Raw genomic sequence first — 21,032 nt, forward strand, 5'->3', positions numbered from 1 at the left:
AGACATCCCACGTTTAAAATATATATATATACCTGCAAGAACATTTGCTAATAATGTCTGTGAATTTTACCATCAAAGCTATTTCAAAGGGGTTATTTAAATCATCTGTCTGCAAGAACAAGATAATGTAGAAACAAGAAATCTTCATGTTAACTGAATGGCTGCATATTTCTGATCCGCTCTTCTTGTTCCCCAAAAGCTTAATAAACTTGGGAGCAATAAACCTTTCCACATGGCTTTACAAATTCTGTTATTAGCCCCACTTGTGTGTGTTTTGGGCAGTAGTGGTGCCTCTCCTCTGGAGCACTTTGCACTAATGAAAAGGTGTCGCGTTAGCTCCGACCGTGATGGATTGAAAGAACACAACCTCTTGATAGATCTCTGGCACGGCTCTGCATAAGGAGAGGCCGCCTCCTCCACAACGAGGAGAAGAGGCGTCTCTGCCAGAAAAAGTGTCCCGGAGATGTGATTGATGCCGCTGCAGCACAACCTCCTGGCAAAGCTCAGTCTGGGTAAGCCGCGCGTTGTCCTGCTGGAAGCTCCAATATCAACAATTTGCTGATGGAGTCTGGCCAAGTGAACATGATAATATCTCAGTACCCTTTGTCGAGTGTTTTCTTGTTTTCCAAGGTGCAGGAGAGTCTGGAGGATTACCTTTTACTTTTGAATTACATATTTTTTAATTCATATTTGGGACACATTTCAGAGCAGATTTAATGACTTCACATCACGTTCAATAAGCATTGGAACAATATGGTATAACTGCAACAATCATACTATCTGACAATTAGAAATTCATAGCAGGACAACTTTGTCCCTGTCTCAGCCCAAAGCGTCCTGATTAGTTTTCCACCGCCGTCACCCGCTGTCTCTCTGGGATCCTGTGAACGTTTGGACTTCGCTGCCTCGCTGCCTCGCTGCCTCGCTGCCTCGCTGCCTCGCTGCCTCGCTGCCTCGCTGCCTCGCTGCCTCGCTGCCTCGCTGCCTCGCTGTGGCTCATTCACTCCGCCTCCTGACACAAGTTGCCAGAAAAGAGTTTTTCTAACTCCCACAAAACTTTGCAAATCAGTAGAGAGTGCATATTATTCGCTATCAACCTTGACCAGCTGTTAGAAATTAAGCAGCACTGTGGCCAACTGGAAAACAGAGTTTGGTTTAACACACACACACACACACACACACACACACACACACACACACACACACACACACACACACACACACACACACACACACCACGTTCAGCAAGGCCAAATCTCTAGTCATGAACAACAGAGTGGGGACACAATGACCACGTGTGAACTTTCAGGAGTCTGTCACTTAGAAGGAAACTGACTGAATACGTCTCTGTCATCAGTGGAGCCGTCTGAGTGTCGGAGCTGGAGACTTCAGGTTTTAGACTCACATGTACGTCTCTATGAGGACTTGGGACCTCACTTCATCAACTCTGTTGTGAGGCTCGACTCCCACAAGACTTGCATTCTTGTCTTTGTAAAATCCTGAATAACAAAAAGTTGAATCTCAACATATTACCACAACTTTGAAAGAGACGTTTAATGGTCGGCATTCTCAGACAGCAATTACAATTTGCTTGTGAAGACTCTGCAGTTTGACGTTTTGGCTTCGTGGTGCTGGTATGTTGTTGCCGTTGAACAGCTGTTTCCCTTTATTTCCATTGTCTCGATGTTCTCATGTAACTCTTACATGAAGGTGATTTGGTGTATTTCCTAAACTGTTGAACTCTTCACATTCGGTCTCTGAATTTAAAGTTCTTGCTCGTTCCTGTATCAAACTCTTTTGACAAAGCTTTGAGGTTTAAATGCTGTGTCGTTAATAATAACCTCCTCAAGGCGTCACAGGCTGAGAGAAGGCATGCAGTAAACTATATGTACAGCACATGTTCAGTAGAAGTCGTGTTGTGCGTCCTTGTTTGCAGCTGAGAGTTCACCCATGATTCACCATGTAGCGTTTGGCAGCGCGCCACATTAATCGCCTGGGTATAATGGGAAGACAGGCTTATTGACCAGTAGCCCAATAGGACAGAGGGGCAGGACACACAAATCAAAGCCGTCCAGCCTCATATTGACCAGACTGTCCACAGGAAGCGAGATTCATTCTCTGGGTGACGGAGGGAAGGAGGCGGGGGCTGAGCGCATGCAGGAAGTCACAGGGATTTGATTCAGCTCAGACCTGCACGAAATGATGCTTGAATATGTATTTAAAGGGCAACACTCCAATTGGTATAGTTTAATCCTGTCAGATAATCCGCCACAGCGAACCAGAATCCAGTACTAGAAGTGTAGGTGGAGGTTCAGGGGTGCAGCATGAGTGATGAAGGAGTCTCGTGTTGATCTGTACTCTTCTGTCTCCATAGCTGTTTGTCCGGTAATGAAGAAAAATGTAATGTAGACGGCAGAGAGTTTACAGACTGATAAAAGCATCAGGAGACCTTCCAAGAGCTGTACATCATGTTAGAGCACCTGCTTTTGAAGGGGTTTGGGCTTCAGGTCTGAATTGATCTTCGGTTGAAGCTCCATTCTTTCTGTTTTTTTAGTAATAGGCTTCATTGACAGCTGATACATCATAAATAAATGAATTTCATTCTCAGGAGCAGATCGCTCCTTCAGAGCAGCTGTATTTTTCAAAGGCTTCACTTCAGCAGAGCAGGACCAGAGCTTCTGTTTATGTTGCTACAGCTCATTGTGGAAATCAAAGATCCAAAGCAGAGAGAGCCAAGTGAGAAGTTTCACAAGCAATCAGTGAAATGCAGCTGGAGAAAAAGAATCCACTACTGAAGACATTTTAAATGAGTAACACCTGTACTAGTTCTACTATGACAAGCCAAGGTGTTTGCTGAGAAGAAGGCCCGTTTGTGAGGGACTGCAGTTCTGTATCCACCTCTCACACTTACTCTGACCGACTCACAGCAAACAGTAATTACAAGCTTGTTTCCACTCCTCTAGTTAACGAGCAGCTGCTTTTCTCCGATGGCGTGGGACTGATTCTCTTTGCTTCGTGCACATGAAACTTCTCCTTGAAAAGCCTGGATTCCAGAGCACATCCTCATCTGAGCTTCATACACCAGCTCTGATCACTGTGTGACTGAACTCATCTTTAAATCTGTGTCCTGGAGACAGAGTGCAGAGTTCCATTCACACTGCGGTAAATCTGGAATTGGTTTGGATTTACAGATAAACCAGAAACACAAATATTTACCACATTAACCCTTTAACGCATTCTTTTAAGTAGGAGTGGGCCGTGACTGCCCCCTCGTGGGCAGAGTAGTGAACATCGTATTGATGTGTTGAAACATGGAAAAATGTAATCAGTGCTTTTTGTATTTTTAGGCACGCTTCTGAAGCACTAACACTGTGTTACCTATATATTTAACTTTATGATTAAATAGATCTATACATTTAACTTCATGATTAAATAGATCTATACATTTAACTTCATGATTAAATAGATCTATACATTTAACTTCATGATTAAACAGATCTATAGATTTAACTCTGTGATTAAACAGATCTATACATTTAGCTTTATGATTAAACAGATCTATACATTTAACTTCATGATTAAACAGATCTATACATTTAACTTTATGATTAAACAGATTTATACATTTAACTCTATGATTAAACAGATCTATACATTTAACTTCATGATTAAACAGATTTATACATTTAACTCTATGATTAAACAGATCTATACATTTAACTTCATGATTAAACAGATTTATACATTTAACTCTATGATTAAACAGATCTATACATTTAGCTTTATGATTAAACAGATCTATACATTTAACTTCATGATTAAACAGATCTATACATTTAACTTTATGATTAAACAGATCTATACATTTAACTTCATGATTAAACAGATCTATACATTTAACTTCATGATTAAACAGATTTATACATTTAACTCTATGATTAAACAGATCTATACATTTAACTTCATGATTAAACAGATCTATACATTTAACTTCATGATTAAACAGATCTATACATTTAACTCTATGATTAAACAGATCTATACATTTAACTTCATGATTAAACAGATCTATACATTTAACTCTATGATTAAATAGATCTATACATTTAACTTCATGATTAAACAGATCTATACATTTAACTCTATGATTAAATAGATCTATACATTTACCACAGAGAACCAGTATGATATTTAAAAACCTAACAGCAGATAGCCTAAACTTTAAAATGATAGATTACTGATATTCTGATGGATCACTGAGGTAATAATTATTATAATAATAACTTTATTTATTAACAGAGTTGTTCTTTGAAAGACAAAAGCAAAGGCAGATGTAACAACAAAGAGCCAACCGGTGAGGCCAAACAAGAGCACGGAGAACCAGAACAGATCAACTAAAGCATCTCAATATAATAAATAATAATACTAATAGTGAATCACATAGAAGTCTACAGGGGTCTAATAAGTGGTGTACTAGTCTCCGGATAAACCCTCCTCTACTGTGCGTGAGGGGACTCACGGAGGAGCGGGTCGTGCGGACGGACGGACGGACGCAAAGTGGACCGGAGCACTTTCATTTATTGACAACATGTTCCGCTTCTGGCAGCAGACGACACGGAGGAGCAACCGGGGCGAGACGAAACCAGGGAGCCTCCATCACCAGTAAGCCGAGTCGTATTTCACTGTTTGCTCTGCGAGTCGATTCTGTCCGGCATGTTTCAGCTGCTGCTGCTTCACGCGACCGTTCTGTTTCCTCTCTAACGATGACGGAGCTGCGCTGCTCGAGAGGCTCATAGTGTTCATGTACCATTTACCATGGCTGTTCCCTCGTTCCCTTATGTGAGCCTATCGGGGGGTAATTCATTAGGAGCCTTCACAGATATATCTATATCTATATCTATATCTATATCTATATCTAGATAGATAAAAGGTGATGTACACAGGAGGCCTGGTCGTGGACAGCGTATTCAGTGTCAGTGCATCAATAACGTTCAGGCTTAATTAGCATCTAATTTAAGCGCGACTCGTTTGAACTGGGGCTCAGTGAAGCTATTGATCAGTCGTGAACGTGCGGTGAGGCTGTAGATCTGGTTGGTTTGTAATTGTTTCTCAAGACGTATTGATTTGAATAGGCTATGGATAAATAGATAGTTCTACAGCTTCAGTATTGTACACGTAAAACAATAAACGAGGACACCACACATGGTAACAGCAAACAAGACACTGCAGAACAATACAGCATGAAGGCTCCACATCAAGAGTGGGTGACTCATCTCCAGTTATCTGTGTGTCTGAGGCAGGACAGAGCTTTAATTATAGAGGGCCAGAGCTGTCAAATCAACCGACTGTAGAACATGTTAGAAGAGACGCTTCCCACCTCTACAGTCTCCCTCCCTGTCTTCTCTCTCACAGGTGAGTAGCTGGTTTGATGAGCGTTTGATAAGGAAGATGGTGCTTTCAGGTGCAGGTGGAGAACTGTGAGCGAGATCGAGGGACAGAGGGGACCACTCGACCTACCCTGTGAAGGATAGAAGTCCTGCAGCCTGACCTTAAGAGGATGCCAGGTGTTCCCCACCGCTGTGAGCTGTGCTGTAAGTAGTTTGTGTTTGTGTTGGTTCTATAAGAACTTGTCTGGTCAAATGGACAGAATTGGAACAATGCAGTATTTATTTTAGGCCTGCAACTAATGATTATTGTCATCGTTGTTTTATCTGCCAGGTGTTTGTTAAGATTCATTGTTTATCTATTATAAAAGAAGAAAAACTAAATTCCACAAATCCAAAGGCGAGGCATTTTGTATTTTTTCCAACCAACAAGTCTCTTGGAGACCCGGCTGTGAAACATGACTAAGAACAATGAATATGTATTACGTTTATTACGAATATATGTATCTGTGGTTGGTGTTGACGCAGCACTACAGCTCCCAAACCAGTTCACTCAGTCAGCATCACAGCTTCCAATCGTTAAACTAGACTCAAGTGTAAACCTGGTTTTTCTTGTTCCCGCTCTGAAGAAAGGTCCAGCTGGAGCTGAGGGCACCTGAGGCAGAGCTATGGGCTGTGGGGGGAGCAGGACCGATGCTCTGGAGCCTCGGTACCTGGAGAGCTGGACCAAAGAGACGGAGTCCACCTGGCTGACCAGCACCGACACCGACATCCCGCTGTCGTCCATCCAGAGCATCCCGTCTGATCACTCCGAGGCCGGCTTCGCTTCGGAGAAAACAATCAGCCCTGGTATGAAGCATCAATCACGGATGAATGAATGCTTAATTGGTTTCCTGACAGGAACGGCCAGTAATTTAACTGCTGAACCAATAAATAATGCATTTATGGTTGTATGATTAGCACTTAATTAGGTTCCCACCACAGAGCAAATTCAATCTTATCTTTTCGTTGATATGAAAATCTGCATGAGTAACAGTTTCCCTTTTGACGTCGAACACTTTCAGAGGTTTTGCACGACCGATTCAAACGAGAAGCACAGAGAACGTACTTGAAGTAGAAGAACTGTTGTGAGCCTCATGTGTGGACATGTTTTATGTATGACACAGGGATGTGTGGCAGACCTGACACTTTGTTCACTTAGTCATCACACACACACACACACACACACAGACAGACACACACACACACACACACACACACACACACACACACACACACACACACACACACACACACACACACACACACACACACACACACAGTGGATCGGACTGTAATTCTACTGCTCTTCTGTGCTCCTAATTGCGCGTCTGTGATTTTCTTTGAAGCCAAGAGGAAATGAATGTGTAAATGGACATAATAGACATAATAGGCAGCATCAAAAGCCACTGGGCTGAGGCGGGACGGCTCTCATGGCAACCGATACAGCGGTTAGTGAATGCAGAGAGGAGCCTTGATGTGATTGTGAAGACAAATCATGTCTTCCATTCTGCAGAGATAAAACAGATCCAGAATCCAAATGTATCAGAAAAATGTCAGTTTCATCATTTGAATTAATATTTCCAGACTATGTGGATAATCGCTGAAATAGTTCCTCTAATATAGTCCACATAATGAATATGTGCTATCTGGGTTTTAAGTCTTTCATACGATTTGTTGTTCAACACGGAGTCTAGATAACTCCATGTAATGTTTCTAACAGTTCTTTCTTTGTTGTCTGATTGGGTTGATTAGCATGCTGTCTGGACGTCCCTACCTTTGTTTACAGCTACTTCATGTAAAAATACATTTTAAAACCATCTTATCTCAAACATCTATGAGCTTCATCCAGCTCTCTGTGAGTGAACGTTGCTTAAAAACACTCTGAAGTCCACGCTGACGGTTCCTCTTTCACACCCAGGATGAGACCGAGCTGAGCTTTCGTTTTGTTCCAGTTCCAGATTTCTTTGAGGACGGCCTCCCTCTCCCGGCTCAGGCTTACCTCACGGTCTGTTCGGCCGTGTCTGAAGCCAGTCTGAACGACGTGAAACCCGGCAGCCCGCCTGCAGTCCTGGGCTCTCCGCCCGGTGAGGCGGTGTCTCCGTCGTCTGGCACCACCGTGCAGCGCAGGAGCGTTCTGCACACCGAGGAGATCGTAAGACTCTTGTTGTGCATCAAGTGATTAGGAGTCATTTGTTTTCATGTTCTGCTCACATGTTAGTTAGAGCTGAAGCTATTTGTGAAATAATGAATTAGTCGATTGTCAGAAAAGTAAACAGCAGCTGTTTTGCTAGACGAATGATTACATTGGTAATTTCACAGCTTCTCAGATGTGACATGTTACTGCTTCTCTTCGTTCTTGTTAAACACATGAACACACTTAAGAACACACCATGACGTCCATCGATGCTCCGCTTTAGAAACACGTAGCTTCCTTCTCGTCGTGCCACAATCTGCCCTCACAAACACTGCGTTGTCTTTCATTCCTCCTCATCAGACAAAATGGCAGGACAATCGGATGTCGACCAAGCAAGTGACCATCACGGTGACGCAGAGCATCCATCAGGTGGACAAGAACGGGAAGGTGAAGAAGTCGCTCACCACCTACGAGGTCATGAAGCCCGTGGAAAGCCTGAAACAGGCGGCCTCACAGGACACCTGAGCACAGGAGGAGGACGGTGAAACAGGAGCGCCGATGAAAGCACAAGGAACTCTACAAGTGTGATCGTCACACTGCAGACATGCTCATTCTCATAACCCTCCACAGTGTGTCTGGTTCTTCTTACTGTAACATGGACTTCTACGCTGCCTCATGTCTTGCTGTACTGTAGAACATACCGACACGTAAACTGAACATCAGCATCGGACCAAAAACAAAGGAAGGATTCGTAGTTCATCACAGAAGACGAGCTTCAAGTGACTACAATCTAAGACGTCTTCTCGTTGCTATTTTACGATGCTTTTGAGGATTAAATATTCGTGTACAGCTATTACTACAGTATTATTTCACGTTGGTGAATATTCACACGCTGCTTCATATAGTTCTGTTCTTTGACATCGATACATGACGTGTAGTTGCTGCTGTGCTACAATCTAAACGGCTCATTAAAGTGAAAGCGATCGTGACGATTGACTGTTTACAGTGAAGCCTGGAGAGGAGTTCGTCTTTCTACGTCCTGTTGTTTTGTACAATACGGTGATAATATTTCTTATCTGGTCGTTCGTGTTTTCTAATGACAATAAATTGAACAAACATTCCTGGTCCTTCTTGTCAATGACTTCATGGCTGTAGATCTGTCATGTTCACGGAGAAATCGCCTTTACTGACAAAGACATGGGAGGAACACTTTGAGGAACTGTGGTGACATAAACAGCATGCACTTTTCTGGGACCATCAGACATTAGAGGTGATATCTATACAGCATGTCAAACTGTGGCGTCCTCTCTGGGACCGTGTGTTTTTGTCTGCGCCATCGCTCCTCTCTGGGGATCAGAGGCCGGTTCAGTTCTGGGGTCAGCTGTGCGTTGAAAGTGTGTGAATCTGTTTTTTAAGGTCGTAATGTATCCGTCCCAATCGAAACGATGGCTCCTCCTTCTCCATCCACTCCTCCGCGCAGAAGTCCGGGAAGAAGAAACGGATTTCTCTTTGTGCCGACTCAACAGAATCTGGAGAAAAACAATGAATATTTGAAAAGCTGTGTAATGCATGTCTGTAGAACACCGTGTTGACATCCTCACATATGTAAAGACACTCGACATACTTCCTACCTGAGCCGTGCGTTGTGTTCCGTGTGTCCGTGAGTCCAAACTGGGCCCTGATGGTACCGGGCGAGGTGTATCTGGCTCGGAACACTTTGGTCGGTCCCATCAGCGCTCTCCAGTGACGGACGGCGTCCTCTCTGGCTAAAACGTAAGCTCTCATCGGACCACTGCGGGGAGGAACAACCAAGTCACTGCAGAACCACCTGCTGCTCTGTGTGGCCGTTACAGACGTTCACATTTTAAACATCGGATGCTTGTTTTTGTGCTTCAACATAAAGTCAAAAGTCCAGTTTATTCACTCCTAGGAAGAGAGCGCCGAATGACGGCGAGATTACGAGGACCTTTTGAGTCCAGAGACCCGTGTGGAGCTATTGTGAGCTATTGTGAGCTATTGTGAGCGGCTGAGCCGTTATTTTCAGACAAATTGCTCAAGGGCTGTTGTCCTCTGATAATTGAAACTCCTGCTGTGAAGGTTCAGAAAACGATTCGTTGGCGACTTGCTGGGCTTGAAATTGGAGCAGCGTCAGTCACTTGACGTCAGCCCTGTGGGTTGTGAGTGTTTCCCACATCAGAAACAACATTTATTCAAGCTTACCTTGACATGAATTCAACAAGTCTTTGGTAGAACAATCGCCCTAAGAAGCAAACAGAAGACAGCTTTAACCCTTTGTCCTGTAATGTTTGCTAGAAGGAGCTGCTGGCTCCACCGTTCGGTCAGAGTGAATCACTTTGTTCTGTTGAATACATTGGAGCACACACGAGTTGTCTCCACACACCTGAATGTTCAGCATAAAAGCTCTCAGAGTCCCGTCTCCTCCACACCAGATCTTTAGATCTGACGATCACAAAGTTGCTGTCCAGGATCCTCTGGTGAAGAGCCTGAAGGAGAAGAAGAACCAGTGGTTCAAGTCCTTCTACTGCACTGCAGCTGATGATCGCTACACTACGACAAATATGTTTGGATCAAAACGATAAAAAGAGACTTTCACTAATGGAACATTTGAGTATTAGACACGGCTTCTTCTTTACTGTCTGGATGAAGTTAGAGGACAGTTGACACCATGTCAATGGACAGGGAGCTAAAATAATGCATGAATAAAAAGAGACACTGAAATCTTATAGAATAACTAAATAAGCTAAACTTAATACTATTCACACTTGATCTCACTTTGTGGAGTCCAATTGTGGAATTGACTTTAAATTAATTCAGAATTCAGTTCAATAAACGTGTATGTATATGCGTGCATGGGTGTGTGTTGTTATGTTTCTGTACGTGTTGCTCATGCCGTGTCCGGATCAAGCTCACTGATCTAGGACGTAGGAGACGAGAGCTCACCTCTAGCATCACGGGATGAGCCACAGCATCCGGCTTCAGCACCGCCAGGGTGAGCTGCAGCACGTTGGAGAGGCGGCGAGCCGAGAGCAACATCGTCCTCAGCAAAGACAGACAGATAATGTTCAATACGATTCACCTCAAGACACCGGAACTCGAGCTCATGAATATGTCCGTCATCAGAAGTTAGCTGGACGTTGACGTTACCGACCTCTGTCCACAACACGGGTCAGTTTAAGACGAGAGCGCAGCAGCGGCTGCCGCCATGTTGTCAAACACGAACTCGATTCTTTGATACAAACTAAGTCTTCAGCCACACGTGATTTTAATCACGTCTATGTAACTACGTACTGTAATATGAACGCGATTTTAACGATGGGCGAATATTCCGCGGTCAGTCCGCTCGATAATATCGTCCCCGGAAACTCAACCAGCACACAATGTTCCCACTGCGAGGGTGACACTGAATACAAACCCCAAAATAAGCTTTATGAGTTCTTTAAATCACGGAAGCTCAAGTAAAAACACTCCTGGTTGTCACATGGTCAATTCTTCTAACTATAACTCTTTACAAATGAACCTGTATGTTGTGCATCTATGTGCAACAGGTTGACGCACATGAACTTTTCTTAAATTGTGTCATAAACTAGGCCAGTAAACGTGGGAGGCTTTGGTCCAACATATTCTCTTTACTGTGAAATAAAGGAGATGGAGCAGAGTGGGATTAAGTGCCTTGCACAACGGCACTGCAGCAAAGCAGATTCCCTCCATATGCTTGAATTTCCATCCTCAAGTTAAAAGACTGTCCCACTTCACTGCACTGAGCTGCCCCCCAGCTGTGCATGTCACTGTTCCACAATACCAGAAATTACTTAAGCATCTGTTACAAAGAGGTTCTTTACTTTTACCATCCCTGTAAAATACAACCCTCAACATACTGACGGTTTTAAAAGATAGATTCCTTTTCCATGTTGTATCCCATTGATTCACCATTCATTAAAAAAAGAAGCATCTTGGTTGATGAACTATGAATCTTGAAAAGAAAGTGAATGGAATTGTTATTTTTGTAATATTTTCTAATTTCCCTTTCAATATAAAATACAATACAATTAGAGAATCTCAAGGTCCTCAAACTGTCTCTTTGGGACTTTAAGGTGAAACTGTCTCAGAGCTTCAGAGTTGGACCCGTCCAATGCAAGCAGGCCGTCCTCACAACAGAGTCACGGTTCACAATTTGAAACATAGAAGTGTTAGTGTTAGACCACTGGACCATTGATGAGGAGGGACAGCAACACGACAGCTACAAGCAGGGACTGGAAAGAGGGACACATTTGAGTGAGGAATGTCATCAATGTGGGAGATCAGAAATACAGTATGAGTTATAAACATGGAGCACATTCCAGCGACGCAAAATGCCACACCCTTGAAAAGAGTGTGTGTGTGTGTGTGTGTGTGTGTGTGTGTGTGTGTGTGTGTGTGTGTGTGTGTGTGTGTGTGTGTGTGTGTGTGTGGGGTCGTTTGACATTCACAGAGAATAGGAGGGAAGAAAGGGGGGACTGATGTCCCACATAGGTTTCTCCCACCTGCCCATGTCATGTGACTGAGGGTGACACCACAGCTGTTACCGCCCATGAGGGGGATGGAGAGGACGAGGGAGGCGCTGGGTGGGGGAGGAGTTGAATGACTGTAACACAAAAAGCTGTATACTTATATACAAACGTTGTACTACGTGTTGTGTTATTATTCATTGTACAATGATTATCACTGGTGGAGGTACTCGGATCTTTAAGTAAAAGTACCACTACCACTTACAGTTAAAGTATTATCAGCTAAACACTTGCTTGGTAGAAAATAGGTTCTTGGGATTAAGGTTTTATAATAACTTACATATGAATACTGAAGCATGCATGTGTGAGTAGTATCTTACTGCTACAGCTGGTCAGGCTAGTTTTCATGACGGTTAAGTTGTTTAGTTTACTGGTTCCTTCATAAGATAAAGAGAGAGGAAAGAAGAGCTTTTCATGTTTTGGACTTATCTCTAATAAGCTCTTACATGTTTTGTGAAATATTGTGATCAGTTATTCAAATTAAAATGTGAGACGTTAAAAGGGTGAATGTATCTGCTGACAACTGCTAGACATCCAACACATGACAAAAGATCTCAAACGAGACGCCGTTGTTTAGTCAGTGGCCACAAGCAAAGATCTCAAACCACTGATTTAAACGTACGATACTTAATTTAGCTTTTGATCTGATGTTACCTCTATGTAGGAAAGCAATGACCCACATAATAATTAATTTCCCCAATATTTGAACATAAAATAACTTCCATAACTGTCATTTTTCCATGACATTTTGGAGCTGAAGGAGCATTCCACAAATATTCAGAAACACTCTCTGAAGGAAGATATAATTAGAAAGTCTAAATTAATTTTCTTTTTGATATCTGCCGATCGAAGGTGATTCAGCCTATGACACACGTATGACACACGTATGACACACGTGTGACAGTCTGGGGGTCTGTGGCAACTTTCACGGGGGAAGAAATGCAGAACTACAGTTTTTCTCTATTGTACACACAACAATCACAATTTTGAGAACTTGAAGGTCTCATGTCAACAAAAGTCTCCAGATTGTTTTCACTCCAGTATACATTCTAAATCAAGCAGGACTGTAATCTTGAGGTTTGCCACTTGAAGGATAGTAAATTATTAAAGACACTAAACCATGCTGTCTCTTTCTTTCCGGATGAACAGGTTTGAGGATGGAACAGAGACTCCCGTTGATCACTGCTGACACTTGCTTCAAACATCCTCAGCTGGGTGTCTGATTCAGCTGATCCCCCCCGCTCCCTGCCCACCATAAACCCCATCTCTTGTTTTATCGTGGTGTCACTGCTGCTGCTGCTGCTGCTGCTGCTGCTGCTGCTGCTGCCTCTCCTGCAGTTGTCGTTTCCTTTTGGTGGGAGTCGGGCAGCTGACTGACGACCCCCACAGGCGCTTGGGTGTCCATAGGTTGCTCCACATTCATTCGTTCAGCAGGAGCCACATAAAGGATCGTGTGTAAAATATGTTCAATGTAGTACGAAGGGAGAACTCGTAGACAGGTTGGACTTACATGATGTATATGTATGTTGGTATTGTATAAGAGATATGTGTTGGTTCAAACATAGGTTTTGAAGTCGATCTTAAAATGTGCTGACATGCCCATTACTGTTTACACTGTATGTTTAGGAACACTTACTTTTACCGCTGCCAGAGTTTTCTATGACATCCTAAAACTACATTGATGCAGAGCAAAGTCATAGGGAGGTTGTTTGAAAGGAATGTGTACATAAACATACATATTCTATATACATATAGTACTCTTCCAATAGATCGACGCCTGACTGTTGTAGTCAGCGCACAGCGGGTCACATCAAATGTGTCTACAGGCAAACAAAACATTCAATATTCACAAAGAAAAGAGTTTTCAATAATGACTGAATTGTGCCTGAAACCATTATTATGTCTTGTGAACTGTTGACTCTGTAATTAGAATTATAACGTTGAACTTCTTTGTACATATCACTGATTGACCAGAGTTCACATCCCACCAGTATTTTAAATACAATGTTTGATCCTAATGCTTTAAACTGATGCTATACATGTAAATAGAGGCTGTTTTATTACATTTCATTCATAGCCTTCTCTCTCCCTCACACCTTTGAAAGAGAAGTTTACCTTATGTGTGAGGAAATAACACATGCTGGTGTTTGACATGTTGACTCTGGTGTACACTGATCCACCACATTGCATCTCACCTGTCACCCGGTCACTCAGAGGCCGCCTCACCATTACAACAGGGCCATTTAAAGGGGGACACGGGCCCCAGAGTGACACCCAGAATCCCTTTATCTCCTAATTGTTTGGCTGGTGAGAAAAGTTTGGGATGTGTTTCCTGTCATAACATCTTTTGGGTCTTCAGTAACAGATCACAGCCTAATTAGGATGCCATATTTCACGCAATCTAAATGAACAAACCTCTAATGTAATCAAGGGGACCACCTTTTGTTTAACTACATGGCCAATGTGGAGATGTGTTTCAGATTGTAACCAAACAGCTTCATTCTCAGAGACAGAACAAGTTGTTTTTGCAGTCCTTCATTCTCAAATCCAGTGAACTCATAGCGTCCGTCTAAATCTGTCCCCTCTGTGAATCATGGGAGGGAGTTGCCTTCACCTCTCCATCACCTGTTCTCTCTTTTAGCCTAAATGCTGGTGACCTTTCACCTTTCTGCTCCGTTGCTTTACCACTCGGGACCAGGCTCCCTGCAACAGCTGTGTCAACCTCAGCCCTGGCAACTGTTGTGCCCAGAGAAGGACAGAGAGTGGCATTAATGTCAGGCCTCGTAATGAGTCAGCAACACCAGGTCAAGCAGTTCACTTGTACATGTTGCTTTGTCATTGGAGCATTGTTATCCTTTACCAGTTTTAATTTCAGGTTTTACTCCCTCATATTGTATTGTAAGTCGCTTTGGATAAAAAAAGCGTCTGCTAAATGACTGTAATGTCATATTGTGGGAGTTTTCCCCCCTTACGCCTTACATGCAGCATTTTTTGCTCACGTAATTTACATGTTTATTCATTGCTAAACCTACTTTGCAAATGGAGACATTATTTGTGAACGTAACTACACTCTCTAACATCTCAAACATATCATCCAGACTTTTAGCACGCAATCTCGACAAAAAGAAAGCATTGAGTCAGACAGGAGGTGTTGTGTAATAGGTGATTTAAGTTAAATTGTCAAACTGTCCACCTCCCACAGGGGAGATTCCTCCACAGTACAGGGGTTAATCTGCGAGGTTGTCCCATCTTGTGCGTGTGCAGGACTGATCTGGTGTCTCCTACCTGCTGTCCCGAGGGGAATTATTTCCTCCTGAGTTGTGTTGTGACCTCCCCAGAAGCAGTGGGACATTGGCAGCGGGGTAGATGGGTATGACAGAGGGGAACAAAGTGATTAGCAAACGGGGGCCCCGGTATGTGAACACGGGTTAAAAATAACCTCCTGACCCAATTTGTAGATAACATGCAGCCCAACCGCTGAGCCCTGTGCTGTCTTCTTCCCATTCTGGGTTGATTGTTCTTAAAAATGATCTATGAACTGTAGAAGAATCTCCACGTTGAAACTCATTTGAACTTTTACGTGAGCATGATGTTTTGTGAGAGTTTTCACGGGACACAAGATCTATGAATGATCACCAGACTGATGATTGGAACTCAAATGAATTAAACAGAAGAGGGGTTGACGGATGGAAAAAAAGAATCACAGAGTAAGAAGAGATCTTATGCATGATGCATGACACATGATGAAAGAGAAGCGGATGATTAGATGAGAGACTTTGGCTGAACTGTTGGTCGGCCGATGAGTTCCTATGTGACGTGATCAGCTGTTCCGTTAAGAGGAACAGCAGGATTATGATTTGTGTCTTAACCATTGTGTCCGGTGTGAGCGATCAAGAATCCACTCAACAACAGAAGTCAGATATAGCACCCAGATATATCTGGCAAGGCCTTGGTGCATAGCTGACATTAGTGGAAATGTTGCATTTGTGATACACCCTGGCTTTGGGCCATGGGAAATATTGAACAACTGTCGCATTTAGACAACATCCTGTGGCGGAGAAAAACGGGAGCTACAAAGATGCGATGGGGTAGCTATTTGTGGATGGCGAGTGCCTCGAAAATAGCGAGAGTTTTAAGTTTCAATATAAGCCCCCCTCTCTTAGCTGGAGCTTTCTGTGAATGAGGCCCGGGTTCCTATCACACCCAACCCCAGCGCTGATTTTAGAACACAGGTGTTGACCTTAGTGGAGCGGCTTGTGCTTGCAGCAGAGGAAAATGAACCCCTGAGCTCGGGCCCTTTGCCTCTGCAGTAATGGTGATCAGTGTATGGTCACACAGAAGCTCCTAAACCGTCTTATAAGGAACTACGGCTCCATGAGATCACTGAGAAGAACACTAAAACTTCTAGCTGAAAGGTTTTGGCTGACAAAAGTGTATTCTAATGGTAACTTACTCTTTTAGTTCATTGATTTTTTAAATCATTTTTACCCATTTCTTTGATTTGTTTTGCCCTTCCTGCTGATTACATTCAGTGTTGTTTTGTAAGTGTCATGGCGGCAGGATGGTCACCTTGTGGCCGCCGGAGAATTTATTGCTTGTTTTTACGGTGCCAGGAGAGCACCCATATAACTGAGTCTCAGTCCTCACATATGATGGGCTGTACGTCTTCATGGAGGTTGACGTTACGCTTTATCAAAGGGTGTTCCACACTCGACTGTGAGGCAGATGGATTGGTCTTGTGGCTACCTCACAAAGGTCATCGTCTCAAGACATCGTGTTGTCAAATAAAAATTGTGAGAGGTCGCTGAATACTTCGACAGTCACTTTTTCCTTCACTGTAAATGATACAATGGAACTAGAGAGAAGAGGGAAACCATACTGGGATGAAGCTCAACCTTGGCTTCAGCTGTGACTGCTGTTCTGACTGTACCCCAAACCTAATAAAACACGCCCATTGTACAGTTGCTTCCTTGTTTCTCTGTATCCCTCTCTTTCTCTCTTTTCTTTTTTTTTTTTTCTCCAAAAAGGAGCCATTGACATTGGGTGTAAAATAGAGGCAGGGTGGGGTGGGGGGGTGGGGGTGGGTGGGGATGCTGAACAGAGGAACGGCAGGGGTGTAGGGTGTCTCGAGCCCAGTGCGAACAGCTGAGAGGTGTGATTTCACAGGCTGGCTCCCCCCTGTCAGGGCCCTGATTGGGCCGGACAGGAGGTGCAGGAGAGGCCCGGGCTTCTAAAGGACACCAACAGGTGGGAGGCCGCTTTGGAGGGGGGCGCTCCTGGCGGGATAGAAAAGGCCGATCTGCAAGGCCTGTTGTGGACACAATCCACTGGGCCAGATATGGAGGAGGACGGTTGATCGCAGGATAGCTGAGGCGAGGAGAGCAGAAGGGCAGGATGAAGTGGGGGAGAAGGTTCTCAGGGAGCAGAGGGAGAGTCTGAGGTGAGCTTTGAAGGGTGTTGAGGGCAGCAGAACAAGGCTGGGCTGAGAGGTTGGTCTTTTCTGTTTGTTTTTGGTCGCAAACTTTTGCTTTTTGACCAACAACTTTTGGTAGGAACCTTTTGTTCTGTATTGGCTAATGTAAAAGGTTAATATTTGACATCAACAAATGGGCAACGCAGTGACATGCTTTTGTTGACTCATAACTCATTTGCAGCACCATGTGAGTAAAATCAGGCGTCAAACCAGCTGTCAGATGCTTTCTGTAAGTTTTACGATAGACGCGACACACAGAGCCTGACACCTTCGTCAGGTGAGGGGAAGCTGAGGTGTAATACAGGAACTTCTCATCACAGTCTAATCAAAGAAAAAGGGCAAGTCTTTCCAGTGGCCATTTGGTTTGGAGTTGGTTGACATAGCAGCGGTTAGTTTATCGAGGAAGTCGCCACGAGACAGTGTAGGAGAAGCTTATTGAACCCAATGTGGCCTCAAGCCGCTCAGCACAGAAAAGCACAAGAGGAGACGCAACAGAACTCAGTCAAGGTGAGTAAAACATATTCTCAATTTCATTTCAAAGATGATTCCTTTTAACATTGATTTCTTCTTGTTTCTGTTCTTGAAAAAGGACACGATGGCACAGTTGTTGGGATCAACAGGACTTGGCATGGCACAATGTTTAGGAAATAGTACAGACTGTGACCTTTGTGTGCCTCGCCCTCCACAGTTATTTATCACAAGGGGTTTAAGCATCATTACATTGGCATTACCCATCAAAGAGCTCCATGGACTGGTATTTAGCAGTGTCAATACGTATTGTCAGGGACAAACAATGTAGTTCATCTGTTTTTCTTTTAGTATTACAAGGCCCTACTTTTTGCCTGTATTAGACAATAACAGTAGGACAATGAATCTCAAATAAGTCACACTTTCAACAGCTATTAAACTTCAGCTGTCTGTCAAACTGAACTTTGGATTTCTGTGGCGCAGATGATGGTGTCTCTTGAGCCCCATCCTCCTCTGTCACAGTTAACCATTCTTAAGCCGGTTGTTCCTGCTACTCTCCAACTGGGACTATGAAAGGGTGCTTTGTGTCTGAGGAGCGGTGAATCCAGTTGTTGCCCCTTGCGAGGACATGCTTCCTTATATCGCCATATTAATACACCACTTATGGAATGTAAGGAAGTGTGTGGTTTCAAGGGGTTTTGAGCACCAACCACACTGGGAAGAAGAGACACACTGGTCCTATTTTGTGCTTATTATTATTATTATTATTATTTATAACATTGAATGACGGTTATAAAAGATGGAGCTTCGTTCAGCGTGATTGCCTGAGTGCTCCTTTGTCTGTTTCATGAGATGGGAGGGGGATGTCAGGGTTCGTGAGCATGTGTGGTTATGTGTGGCAGGACACAACAGGTGAAAGGCCTGTTCCCTCTCCTTCAGCTCAGGCACAGTTAGTATTACCCTCAGCGCCAATGACGGGTCTCAGGGACTTCTTGAAAAAATTCCTGCCCTTCCCCAGCGGCTGACAGTCAGGGAGGATTGACAGACCACAGCTGTCCCCCATTATAGCAACCGCAGGACTCTCAAAAAAGGAAGAGGGGGAGGGAGGGCGGAGATGTGGAGCTGTCACTGAGGGGGAAGGAGGATTTGGAAGGAAATAGGGCGATGTCACCGGCTGTCAGGGTTCCCAAACCTCTAAATAGGAACTATCTTGGTCCCATGGTGGCTCTTGTTTCTGTGTATGCAGGATGTATCAGTAAAGACTCGGTGATGATGCTCTTTTTCTCTCTTTGTGTTTCATCAGGTAAGGCTGAAGAGGACATGACGGCCTGATCGCTCACAGATGACGTCCACCTTTTACTTTCACTCTTCCTCCTCCCTCATTTCCTTCTTTTTCTATGTCCTCTACCCTCTACCCTCTTCCTCTCCTCCCTCCTCACTGCATGCCCCGTCCTGCTCTCACTCGCTCTGCCTCTTGCAGCTGAAGCAACACGCCTTGCTGTGGCTGGTCAAACGGAACCAAGTCAGGTGTTTCTGTGAGGTTTGGTCCCCTTCAACCAGCTACTGCGTCGTGAATTCAGTCAGCGTGGAATCAAAGACACAGTGGCGTTGAGGTGTATATGCTGCATACTTTAGAGGTGGTAGTCTTCTGACAATCATAGATCCTTTTCTTCAGTATTGTGTTGTTGTTTGTTTCCTGTATGGCAATGGATGTTTGAAAAAAGCAAATAAAAGATTGCTGACAACATACAGTGGTGAATTAAAATTCTTCTCAATGTCTAAAGCCTCAAAAACATTTCATGATTGTAAAATACAGATTCATAGAGTCAGTTTTCTTCATAGCATTTTAAACTGTGTGTCTGCGTTTTGATTGGTTTTGAGAGTGGTGTGAAATGTGTACATTTTCTCCAAATATCTACAATTAAAGTCTGATGAAAACATATTTTATTGCACTACCAAAAACTCAATACGTGAATTATACAGAATGCGCAATAGATTATTCAGCAAAGAATACCTCCACTAAAAGTCTTACTTGACCTGTTTAAAAGGAACTGAGACTCAGTAAGACTTGGTGACTGAAATAATAATAATAATAATAATAATAACAATGTTATGATGCTTTTGTCCACCCTGTTTACCATTCATCATAATTCCAGGATTATTTTGTGAGATGATTTGATTTTCCTTCAGTATATATTAAGAAACAGCAGCAGAAAACAACTGATTTGAGAGTGCTGTTAATGAAATTGCTCAATTTGGAACAGATCATTTGCTTATTTTTTGTCACAAACAAGTAAACAAACAAACACAAATAGAAATAAATGCTTGTCTGATAGATGCCGTGTGGCTGGCCATCGCAGTATATGAAGCCTTTTTTAGATACTCTCCTCGTGACACATGTGAGATGGATTTGGACAACAAATGCACTACAAACATGTCAGTATCTGTCTTGAATCTCCTACAACAAATGTTTCATCCTCTTTTATTTATTTGTGTGATTCTTTTTAAAAATGTATTTAAATCTCTTCAGTCCAGTTACATATCAGTTCAGAGTTTATACCAGATGATCCAGAACCACGGACTGCCTCCGTGATCCACACAGTTATAAGAACCATGTTCAGTGATGTTTTGTGTATTATACTGCAGGAAATGTGGAAGTCCAACAAAACAGTAGGTATCTGTTTAAAGGAGCAACATTTTAGAATCTATCAGCTGAATTGAAAATGCAACACTATTTTAATGTTTTTAATGGAGGTATTAAGTCATGGCTGAATCCCTGTAGACACGCTGTATTTTGTCGATCAATCAATAATCAGAATCATAATGATTCATAGGTTATACGGTAGTTGAACTTATAAAAGAAACGCCATGCAATAAATCAATCATCTATCAATGTATTAAAAATAAATATAAGTAACTGTAACAAGGTACAAACGTCTGAGGTGTAACATACAACTAAAGCTTAC

At 43.1% G+C, this 21,032-nt stretch overlaps 2 protein-coding genes and 1 long non-coding RNA gene across 5 annotated transcripts; 2 read left to right on the top strand and 1 right to left on the bottom strand.

The window, feature by feature from the left end:
- The first annotated feature begins 4,507 nt into the window (after nt 1-4,507).
- On the top strand, nt 4,508-8,680 carry baalcb (BAALC binder of MAP3K1 and KLF4 b). 3 transcript variants are annotated; one of them, XM_068724659.1, is made up of 5 exons: nt 4,508-4,662; nt 5,413-5,591; nt 6,014-6,233; nt 7,379-7,578; nt 7,921-8,680. In XM_068724659.1, exons 3-5 carry the CDS (start codon nt 6,053-6,055, stop codon nt 8,083-8,085), a joined length of 546 nt encoding a protein of 181 aa, XP_068580760.1. In that variant the 5' UTR covers nt 4,508-4,662; nt 5,413-5,591; nt 6,014-6,052; the 3' UTR covers nt 8,086-8,680. The 3 variants fall into 3 exon arrangements, with proteins under 3 accessions (XP_068580760.1, XP_068580763.1, XP_068580762.1); XM_068724662.1 differs by having other exon boundaries at nt 5,462-5,591; XM_068724661.1 differs by lacking the exon at nt 4,508-4,662 and adding an exon at nt 4,837-5,090.
- A 40-nt stretch (nt 8,681-8,720) lies between these two features.
- Nucleotides 8,721-10,913, bottom strand: nme6 (NME/NM23 nucleoside diphosphate kinase 6). Its single transcript, XM_068724658.1, has 5 exons — nt 10,522-10,913; nt 9,962-10,064; nt 9,781-9,820; nt 9,192-9,352; nt 8,721-9,089 (listed from the first exon to the last, which is right to left on the bottom strand). Exons 1-5 carry the CDS (start codon nt 10,612-10,614, stop codon nt 8,938-8,940), a joined length of 549 nt encoding a protein of 182 aa, XP_068580759.1. The 5' UTR covers nt 10,615-10,913; the 3' UTR covers nt 8,721-8,937.
- A 6,307-nt stretch (nt 10,914-17,220) lies between these two features.
- Nucleotides 17,221-19,815, top strand: LOC137882369 (uncharacterized). Its single transcript, XR_011103943.1, has 2 exons — nt 17,221-18,105; nt 19,370-19,815. It is a non-coding gene; the product is annotated as an uncharacterized lncRNA (long non-coding RNA).
- Nucleotides 19,816-21,032: the final 1,217 nt, after the last annotated feature.

This window comes from Cebidichthys violaceus, unplaced genomic scaffold (genome assembly GCF_023349555.1).
Source record: "Cebidichthys violaceus isolate CVI_PGR_0920_01 unplaced genomic scaffold, fCebVio1.0.p SCAF_31, whole genome shotgun sequence".
In the NCBI taxonomy this organism is placed as follows: domain Eukaryota; kingdom Metazoa; phylum Chordata; class Actinopteri; order Perciformes; family Stichaeidae; genus Cebidichthys; species Cebidichthys violaceus.